We start from the raw sequence: 11267 nt of genomic DNA on the forward strand, positions 1-11267 counted from the left end.
AAGCCCCCATAGGTAAAGCTATAAACACTTATAGTTCATACTATAGGGCTATAAACTTTCCATTAAAGACTCATCTGAAATTAGTGTATAGTCTTTTCTTTTTTAAAATCTATTTTTATTGATTTCAGAGAGGAAGGGAGAGGGAGAGAGAGAGATAGAAACATCAATGATGAGAGAGAATCATTGATTGGCTGCCTCCTGCACACCCCCCACTGGAAATCGAGCCCGCAACCCAGGCATGTGCCTTGACCAGGAATCGAACCGTGACCTCCTGGTTCATAGGTTGATGCTCAACCACAGAGTCACACCAGCCGGGCTGTATATTCTTTTCTTATCCTTTAATTATTGCTGCATTTCAGTTTTCATACCCCACTCTTCTTCATCTTTTAATTATCTTCACTATCATTTTCTTCTGCTCTAAAAGTCGCTTTGCCTCCTATGATGGAATTTGAAAAAACACATATATAAACAGAAACAATTTTTTTAGCCTACCAAAACTGTTGCTTGTAGTTACACATTAGCATCATTAGGTGGCACTGGTGTGGATTCCAGTCAACTCACACTTGGAAGTTTAGTTGCAGTGGGCATAATCTCAGACACTTCATCTTCCTTTCGAATAAACGACATCCTCTAACTTGTCTTCAACTACTACCTTTTCTAGGCACACTGTCCCACCCATTTCTTAACTCAACTCCCACCCATTCCTTAGCTTAACTGTCCAGAGGCCAGCATTACATTCAAATGGTCAGTGTGTAGCATAAACCCTTCAGAAAACAGGTGTCTCCCCTTCTCTCCCTTCACTTTGCCCCAATACCGACTTGAGACTCTCCTATTTATGGTTCACAGTTTCATCCCAACCACTTTTTCCATTCCTAATCCAGCTCTTACCTTGGTCCCTGCCAGTGGTTCTCACCTGCTTGCCCAGGCTGAGTCCGGACGTTCTGCTGGTATTTTCTCCTCGCTATATCCTCGGGGGGCGGCTTAAGTGTGCCACAGCAAAAGCAGCAGCAACAGCAGCAGCAGCAACAGGTGAGCAGAATACACAGGATGACAAGTGTCTAAAAGGTAGGAAAGGATGGCCTCAGTCCACATATCCATTCCAGCTCCCCGCCCACGTCCTCCTAGCACCCAGAAAATGAGACAAAAAGCATTTGTCCTCAGAGAGGAGGGGAAGGTGCCCGTGGTGAGGAGGGTCACCCCTTCTTCCTTATTCTTAAAGGACTAGGAAGACTGTGTACCTTGAACCAACAACTATTCATCATAAAATAGTATCTGACGCCGTCTTCACCAAAGTGATCGTATAAATATATCCCCAATGAGCCATGCCGATCGTAGATTTTCCGCTTCTTATGATCACTCAGTATAGCGTTCGCTGCGTTGATCTCTTTGAATATTTCTGCTGCTTGAGCGTCCCCTGGATTCTTGTCTGGGTGATACTTCAAGGCCAGTCTCCTACCAAGGCAATATCCAAAAGGGGGGTGGGGAGAGAATAGGGAGTAGCTGGGGAGGGAGGGTTAGGATGAAAGACAGGGAGAGGTTTCTAGATAGTGACGAAGAAACACCTCAAATTTCCAATATTAGATTTGGTACAAAGAATGGAGGCAAGCAGGCCAAGTCCAAATTCCTTCCCATGCCACACTGAGAGGATGGTGGCCCCACCCAGCCCCAAAGTGGGTTTTTCAAATGAGCCAGAGAGCGAAGTAGAAAGAAATGGGTTAAAGGGGGTTTAAGGGCTTCATAAGAGGCTGAGGTCTGAACCTGTAGGCCTTCTTTATTTCTTCAGGTGAGGCGCCCTTCTTGAGCTCCAGCACCGCGTACAGGCTCGTCCCAGTTTTGGACAGGCGGCGGGCTGCTTCATCCACGTGAGTCATGATCTGGTCAGGTGAGAACTGCCACGGGTGAGGTCGCAGAGAAGTGAACTTCCAGTGACAGGAAACCCATTGCCTTCAGGGGCTAGGCGGGCAAATGACTATAAAGGGACACATATAAGACAACGGTGAGTGGGATCTGTGACTAGCAGGAGAGTGCCGGTTCCCAGAGAAGACATTCAAATTCAATTTTTTTTTTATTTTTTAAATATTAATTTGAGAGCTAGAGGGAGAGAGACAGAGGGAGACGTGTTGTTCCACTTCTTTGTGCATTCATTGATTACTTCTTGCCTGTGTCCTAACTGGGGATTGAACCCACGACCTTGGCATATCTGGAGGACGCTCTGACTGAGCTGCCCGGCCAGGGCCAAATTCAAACTTTAAAGAGGAAACATCTCACATTACCCAGTGTCCTTCAACTATGCAGACCTCCAGACACCTCACATCCTAGAGAGCTATAAGCAGGAGGAGGTCTCAACATGGGAAGAGATTGATTTTGCCCAGAGCTACTAGAGCCTTAAGTAAACAGCCCTGGTCTTGTCCAAACTCAGTGCTGGGTTTGAGAGGCCAGGGCAGCCTCAGGCCCTGAGCAGAACGGGTCGGGAATCTGGGAGAGCTACAGTGTCTGCGGGAGAAACAACTCAGATCACACCCTGAACTCCTAAGAGAGGCCCGGTGTCCAAAGCCGGCCAAGGGCAGCACTTAGAGCCAGGCCAGAGACTCCATTCCTCCCTCGGCCTCCCCTCTCAACTCACTCCACCCCGGCCCCTCAGAGACAGGGCAGTGAAACAACCCGGAGGATAAAGAGGGGAGTGAAAAGGGGTAGCTGTAGGGCCCGGCCAGCGACCAGCAAGGGGTCAGGGAGTAAGACCCCGGAGAATGGGGAGAGCCTGGGGAATGTGGCCCAGGAGAACCAAGGCAACGAGCTCGGAAGGGAATGCTCTGGCTTCCCGGGTCCCCTCTGCTGGGTGGACGCCCCACCGGACCTGGCCTCTACCTCCTTTCGGCCAGCTGGACAGGCCTTTCACTCCCTCCGCCAGGGCGTGAAACTTCACGCCGCTGGTCCAGTTGCCCACTGCGCCTGCGCACTGTGTTAACTCTCGGGGTCGTTTTTTGGCGCCACCGGAAGGTCTGGGAGGCGAGGCTGAGCGAGCCCTGGGACTTATTTCGCTCGCGGGAAACCTGAGCGTAGGGATACGCCAGGCGCCTGCAGACCAGGGCAGCGTGGCATCTTTTGTAGCATCTCTTCTCCACTGGAAGGGAATCACCTATCTGGTCACCGTTCTGGTTCGTTGACTCACTTGAGGAAAGATAATAGGCTTGCAGGACGCGGCTGTGTGAGAAGTATGGTTGCTGCACGCCTTTCTCAAGACATGTATTACCTTCCCAGTCTTCATTTTCACCTTCTTCTCTTACTTTTCCACCTGGAAACTGGTGCAGGTCCTTTAAGACTCACCTCAAATGTCAGTATTCCTGGGAATCCTTCCTTCATTCCCCCAGTTATTCCCACCTTGCCCGGTCAAAGCATGTATCCTATTATATTGTAATTATTAGTTCCTACATTCCTTTTTAAAACAGTATCTTGAACATTTCCAGAAGTTATGACTGTTCTTCAAAAACTTCCTTTAAATACTGTGACATCATGAGTATGTGTCATAATGTAAATGTATGATCCAGATTGGATAATGAAGTTGTTTCTAATCATGCGATAGTATAATAACCTTATGATGAAAATTCTTATCTTACCTATCAATCTTTAAATAAATCTCTGTTTCCCCTTGGAGTAGAAAGTGAAATTCTTTGAGGTCCTTGACCCATATTACTAACTCTCTTCCCAGGAAGGTACCAAAAGTACCGATTTACATTCCTACCTAGAGGACATGAGAGCACCCATCTTTACCTGGCCTTATTTCGGTGATCCCCTATAGGAAGTAGTGTTTGCAGCACTAATAATTTACCACATCATGATACTGGAGAGGAAAACTCAATGGTTCCTATAACATGTAATTGAAAGAGCTTTATTAATTCAACTAGAGGCCTGGTGCATGAAATTCGTGCACGGGGATGTGTGTCCCTCAGCCCAGCCTGCACCCTCTCCAATCTGGGACCCCTAGAGGGATGTCCGACTGCCCATTTAGGCCCGATCCTACTGGATCCTACTGGATCGGGCCTAAATGGGCAGTCGGACATCCCTCTCACAATCCAGGACTGCTGGCTCCCAACTGCTCGCCTGCCTGCCTTCCTGATTGCCCCTAACTGCTTCTGCCTGCCAGCCTGATCATCCCCTAACCACTCCCCTGCCAGCCTGATTGATGCCTAACTGCTCCCCTGCCAGCCTGTTTGCCCCTAACTGCCCTCCCCTGCAGGCCTGGTCACCCCTAACTGCCCTTCCCTGCAGGCCCAGTCACCCCCAACTTCCATCCTCTGCCAGCCTGGTCACCCCTAACTGCCCTCCCCTGCAGGCTTGATCACCCCCAACTGCCCTCCCTTGCAGTCCTGGTCCCTCCCAACTGCCCTCCACTGCTGGCCTGATCTCCCACAACTGCTCTCCCTTGAAGACCTGGTCCCTCCCACCTGCCCTCCCCTGCTGATCATCTTGTGGTGGCCATCTTGTGTCCATATGGGGGCAGCCATCTTTGACCACATGGGGGCAGCCATCTTGTGTGTTGGAGTGATGATCAATTTGCATATTAATCTTTTATTAGATAGGATAATATATCTCTGTTACCCCCTCTTGTGGTTTTCACGATTCTCTTTTCTTTAATACAGTTATATGTGCACATTTATCTCCTCTTCTAGGTTTTAAGTGATAAATCAATACTCCACCCTAAGAGATATGAGCCATCTGAGCAAACTAACTAAGGAGTCCATATGTTATAGGCACAATGACCACTGAACTAACCAATTTATTTCTGTAGGTTTCTGATCAGGATGGGGGTGGATATCTGTTCGTCTGTGATCAGGTGCGGATTAAAATATTTGGCATCACCCACCCAGTTCATAAGTTCTGGGTCAGATGAATTTAGAGGGTAGTGACCTAGAGTGAAGGAACTAAAGCTGACAAATTTTTTGGTGGTTGGTACTATGCCAGATTTCTCTGACTAACCTCCAACCTTTTATCACCACCACGGGAAGACAGAAATAGCAGAACAATACAATCATTTCTTCACTAGCACTGGGAGGAGGGCAGAAGGCATCAGAAGTGCAGCGCACTCAGCAAATTCCTCACCTCGGTCTACAGGCCCAACGTGGTCCTGCCCCTGCCCCTCAGTCCCACACTTTTTCTGTCAGTTCTTTGGAGAGACCCAGTTCCCTTCCATTTCAAGGGCCGTTGGCTATGCTGCTCCCTCTGCCTGGAGGACTCCTCTCCGGACTGTGCGGTATGCCAACTTTTCATCCTTTGTGGATCTCAGCTTCCTGCCTCCTCAGAGAGGCCTTCTAAATGGAATTCCACTCTTCTCTCCCACTTCATAATATCCTCATCATTGGTGAATAGATGTTTATTTGCATGTTGATTTGTTTAACGTCTCTTTTTCAGTAAGCAGTGAACTCCATGAGGTCAGGGACCTTGTCTATTTGTTCACGTTGTATCCCCAGCACCTAGAACCAGGCCTGGCTCACGGTAAGTTAACTCATGTTTTGTTGAATGAGCTACAGCAGAGGGAGCCCTCTGCTGGTCCAGTGTAGACTCAGAGGTCAGCCCATAGTAAGGGGCAAAGAGAAAAGGTCAGTAGGGGAGATGGTAATGGTGATTCTGAGCTTCTTGTTTCTTGTTCCTAACACAGTTCCTAGAATGTTGTAGGTGCTCAATAAATGTTGGTTGGTTGAATGAACCAGCAAACTTTTGTGTGCCTTTTCAGAGGTACTTTTACCCAATTACCTCTGATTCTCACAACAACCTTATATGATCACGTCCCTGCTTTATAGAAGTAAGTGCCGAGAAAGAGGGCAAATCAGGTGCTGAAAAGAAGTAGTAAATATCTTTCACATCTTGCCAGAGGCTCCAGAAGGTTATTACTTCTTATCATTGCCCTCTGACATTCTAATTAATTCTAATTATAGTTCGTGGCTCTTGAAATAGCCATCATCTTTAAGTTTCTGAGCCTCTGCTCTGACTGAAATGACACTACAGCCAGCAGGCTGCAGAGATAGGAATAGAGCAGGCAAGTCATCCTGGCACCCTTTGGCCACAGGCTCTCCACTTTGCCTTCACCTAGAAACAGATCCCCTTTGGCTCTGTTTCCTGCACATTGTATCTTCTAACACCCAGCAAAGAAGAAGGAAGAACACATCAGCCAGGAGACAGAAGCCCTAGTTCTGAGTTCTCACTATTTTTCTAACAAACTGCATCATCTGGGACAAGTCACTTAATCTGAGTCTCATTTTCCTCTTTTATTATTATTGTTGTTAGAGGCCCAGTGCACGAATTCATGCCCCAGTGGGGTCCCTTGGCCTGGCCTGTGGGATGGGGCCTAAATTGGCTCTCCGACATCCCCCAAAGGGTCTCAGATTGCGAGAGGGCACAGGCCAGGCCGAGGGACCCCACAGGTGCACGATTGGGGCCAGGGAGGGACGTAGGAGGTTGGCCAGCTGGGGAGAGACCACAGGAGGGCTCCAGGGCATGTCCGGCCATCTAGCTCAGTCCTGATTGGCCGGACTCCAGCAGCAAGTTAACCCTACCTGTTGGAGCATCTGCCCCCTGGTGGCCAGTGCACGTCATAGCGAGCAGTTGAGCAGCCTTAGCATATTACACTTTGATAGGTTGAACGACTGATTAGACAACTGGACACTTAGCATATTAGACTTTTATTATATAGGACTAGAGGCCTGATGCATGAAATTTGTGCATGGGTAGGGTCCCTAGGCCTGGCTGGTGATCAGGGCCAATCTGTGGGGCGACTGGCGGGGCGATCGGAGGTTCCCTGATGGCACCCGCCTTGGCTGGCCTGGGGTCTGCAGGCTGGGGGCAGCTCCTGCATTGAGTGTCTGCCACCTGGTGGTCAGTGTGCATCATAGCGACCAGTTCTGCCGTTTGGCCGATTTGCATCTTAGGCTTTTATTATATAGGGTTATTTTAAATTATATTTTTATTTATTTCAGAGAGGAAGGGAGAGAGAGAGATAGATAGAAACATCAATGATGAGAGAGAATCATCAATCGGCAGCCTCTGGCATGCCCCCTACTGGGGATCAAGCCCGAAACGCAGGCACATGCCCTTGACGGGAATCGAATCTGGGACCCCTCAGTCTTCAGGTCAACACTCTACCCACTGAGCCAAACCTGCCAGGGCTCATTTTCCTCTTTTATATAAATCTGCGTCATTTCCAAGGTTGCTGTCAATACTAAATTACATTTGGAGTAAAAAAGATGGAAAAATGAAAATAATTATGCTAAAGAATGAGAACAGACTAATATCTTTTCTGGGATTATTTGCCCTCTCACCATACCTTGAATCAGGAATCTTCAAGTTTACTACCTCACTGAGCCATTTGGTCTCTTCTGGAGAAAACCAAGAAACATCCTTTATTTACCCACAAACAACGTTTTAGTCATATAGCTGGAATGTACACATACAGACAGCAGACATTGACATATTCATACCCAAAATATCATGCTCTCAAACATATGCAGTTGGAGAAAGAGACCATAATTTGTCATACCCAAGCACCAGGTTCTAGAATTGTGCAATTTTTAAGCTGGAAGGGACATCAGAGACTTAATTCTTATCCAGTACCTTTATTTTATAATTGAGGAAAGTATGTCCCAGAGATAGGAACTGACCTGCTCAAGGTCAACCAGTGAGGTCCAGATCTAAATCTTCTGACTTCAAGTTCAGTGTCTATACAGTGATTTCTCCTTATACACACCAGCGCGCTCTCTCTCTCTCTCTCTCTCTCTCTCTCTCTCTCTTTCTCTCTCTCTCTCTCTCTGATTTCAGAAAGGAAGGGAGAGGGAGACAGTTAGAAACATCAGTGATGAGAGAGAATCATTGATTGGTTGCCTCCTGTATGCCCCACACTGGGGATCGACTCCGAAACCCAGGATGTGTTCCCACTGGAATCAAACCATGATGCTCAACCACTGAGTGACACTGGCCAGGCCACACCAGCTCTCTTTAAAACCTAGGTTAGAGACAGACCAAAGCTGTAGTTGATATTCACCTCCTTTCATGGGTGATATCAGGAAATACCCCTCTTCCCCTCCCCACAGGCATCTCAGGGTGGGAGGTGGAGGGCTTCCAGCTAGAAAGGCGTCTCTTACCCCTGTCCTCTCTGCCCTGCAACCCCAGACTCTGCAGACCTAAGGGCAGGCTAACAGCACACCTGCCTCACCTGCAAAATGGAGATGGTAGTGTCTGCCTCTTAGGGTTGTTAGGGGGCTTCAGTATTTAATTTGAACAGTGCTTGGCCCTGGTAAATGCTCTCTCATTTATCACCATCATCGTTTCTAGTCGATCTCCTCTCAATTTTGTAGAGAGAGGTCACTTTTACATTGTCTCTGGGAAGAAAGGAAAAACCAGGCTCCTTCCTTTAAAATTTGCAAATTGTAATTGGCATCCTCCCATCCCCTTTCTGCACCCTTCTCAGCCTTGTAGAACCCCATTTTCTTGTTCCCCTGACCAGTACCCACCTGCTGCTTTCTGGCTATTCCAAATATCTCCGACAGTCCTCTCCCAAGCAGTCAGAACTACAAAATTACCTCTCTCACCGCCTCTCCTTCCAACATGTCTAATAAAAACAAATACCTTCATAAAATGGTCTCATCCTCAAGGGTTAGGTGGGAAGCAATCTGATTAAAATACTGTTAATTCAGCTTACAGTGAGAAAGACTATAATACCTCACCCACTTAATTCTTACTAACGCAAAAAGGAACAACTGGAATTTTCGGCTATGTTTTGAGAAGAGACTTTGGGCCTTCAATCACTTCTCTCCTTTGTGTCCAACTCCACCAACTTCACATCTTTTCCTCCCTGCAGCTCTGCATTATTTGGATTCTCCTTCTCCGTCTCCGGTAAAGTTCCTCTCCCCCTGCTGGATCCTCTCCCTTCTTTCACCTCCTGGCCATGGATATTCTATACGGTTTTGTCCTAAAGCCCCTGCTGTGCTCTCTCCTCTCTTCTTCAGAGAGCCAATGGATACCCATGGCTTCGGCGGTCACAACGATGCTTTAGTGTCACTTTGGTGTCGTTCACATGCCGGTTTCCCATGGTCTCAAAACCACACTCTAAAATCGGAACTCATGATCTTGCCCCCAACCTGGTTGTTCCTCTTGGTTTCTCTATTCGTTAATGTTATGACTTTCCAAGATAACGATGCTCAAAACTCAAACATCATTGGGCTGTGGACTCATTATTTCCCCCAAATTCAGTTCACAAAGTCTTACCTTTTCAATGGCTCTTTCATTTGTCCCTTCTTTTCAGCTCCCACCACCTTGAACCACCCCAGATAAAGGGTTGCCATGTCTCACTGCCTGTTGTCCTAGCGTCCTAACTGTTCTCCCTATTGCCAGTTTCATCCTGGATCCGATTACCACTCTTTTGGTCTTAGCCTACAGAGGCAAAACAACCACTCAAATCTGGCTGCTTTCTGGCTGTTAAACCAGATTCCAACTTGATTCCAACTTACCCCTCCAAACTTAGTGTCTACTATTGCCTTCCATAACACTCAGACTAACATTCCTATACCATCCCTCTCACACCATTTCCCCCCATGAATTGTCCTTTACATTAATCAGTTCACTTACTCAACAAATATCTGTTAGGCACTGCCATATGCCTCGTACCTTGGCTATTCTAATGGGTCAAACTCGTTTCTGTTCTCATAGATTATAGCCTAGTGTGGAAGACAGATATTCATCAGTATGCTCAGCAAATATTTGTTGGGCACTGTCATGTGCCAGACACTATTCTAGATGCTGGGAATACAGCCGTATACCCAACAGACAAAACTTTCTGTCACCATGGAGCTTATATTCTGGTGGGAGGAGACAGCCAGGAAATAAAACCAGTGAAATACTGGTATATAGTATGTTACGTGGTAACAATGGCTATGGAGAAACATAAAGCAAGGGATGGAGACAGAATTTTTTAGGGATTGCAGTTTTTAAAAGGATAAGCAGATAGCTCTGGCCAGTGTGGCTCAGTTGGTTGGGGTTGTGGGTTCAATTCCTGGTCAGGCACATACCCAGGTTTTGGGTTTGATTCCAGGTCGGGGTGTGTACAGGAGGCGACCGACCGATCGATGTTTTTCTCTCACATTGATGTTTCTCTCTCTCTCCCTCTCCCTTCCTCTCTCTCTACAATCAATGGAAAACATATCCTCAAGTGAAAAGCAGAAAAAGAATAAGCAGACAGGTCTGAGAAGGTGATATCTGCATGAACATCCCAAGCAGGTCCTCAGGCGAGTAGTGAAGACATGTGGCAGGTGGCAGGCACACAGCTGCGTAAGTGCATAGGCCCCGGGGTGGAAACATGCCCGGTGTGTTGTAGGTCCCGCACAAAGGCCAGACTGGCTGGGGGGTGAGGTAGAGTAGTATGGAAGGGTCTCAGAGGGGGCTTGATTTTATAGGGTTTTGCAGACAAATGGAAGGCTGACAGTGAGTGAGATGGGGCGTGATGAAATCTGGCCTATGTGTCTAGCTGCTGGATTAAGAATAAAAAAGAAAAAGGAATACACTATAAGGCAATAAGGGTAGAAAAAGGAAGACAACCTAGGAGGCTCCTGTAATAATCAGTACAGATGGTGGTGGTTAGGACAGAGTGGGAGCAGGGTTTGCTAACAGGCTGAATGCCGAGTGAAAATAGAGGAGTCGGTGATGACCCTAAGGTTACTGGCCTGAGCAAATGGAAGGATGGAGTTACCGTGTCTGACACGGAAGGACTGCCGAGGGAGAAGTTTGGAGATGGGGTGATGACCAGTTTTAGACGAATGAAGCTTGAGATGCCTATTAGCCATCAAGGAGGAGAGGCCAAGAGACATTTAATTTGGAGTTCAAATGAGAGATCTGAGAATCATCACATAGATGCCTTTTCTTTAAAAAAAAGTTTATTTTTAATAGAGAATTTCAAACACATACAAAAATAGAATTACTTGGATACATGGGAATTGTACTATTCTATGACTTAGCTTCAACAACTATTGCTTCTTGCTGTTTCTAGATAGTACTTAAAGCCTTGAGATTGGATGATATCGCCAAGGGAGTGAGGTGGTAAGAGAAGAGGGGCACCAGGTCCTGGACTACCCCAACACTGAAAGGTTGAGCAGATGAGGAGGAACCAGCAAAGGAAACTGAAAACAAGAAGTCAGCGAAGTAGGAGGAAAACCAGATTACAGTACCTGGAAGGCAAGTGAAGAAATAATTCCCAAATGACAATTTTTTTATTTTTGTTAATCTTCACC

At 47.0% G+C, this 11267-nt stretch overlaps 1 protein-coding gene across 1 annotated transcript; it reads right to left on the minus strand.

Annotated features, from left to right (window-relative positions):
• Positions 1–386: 386 nt before the first annotated feature.
• On the minus strand, positions 387–1871 carry DNAJC5G (DnaJ heat shock protein family (Hsp40) member C5 gamma; the record flags this gene model as incomplete). The annotated part of the gene is made up of 4 exons (XM_080684236.1): positions 387–436; positions 914–1058; positions 1239–1500; positions 1759–1871. The coding sequence occupies 4 exons, from the start codon at positions 1869–1871 to the stop codon at positions 387–389; spliced, it is 570 nt and encodes a 189-aa protein (XP_080540362.1).
• Between the last annotated feature and the right edge of the window lie 9396 nt (positions 1872–11267).

The sequence above is a fragment of the Plecotus auritus genome (assembly GCF_963455305.1).
Source record: "Plecotus auritus genome assembly, chromosome: 8".
NCBI classification, from domain to species: Eukaryota; Metazoa; Chordata; class Mammalia; order Chiroptera; family Vespertilionidae; genus Plecotus; species Plecotus auritus.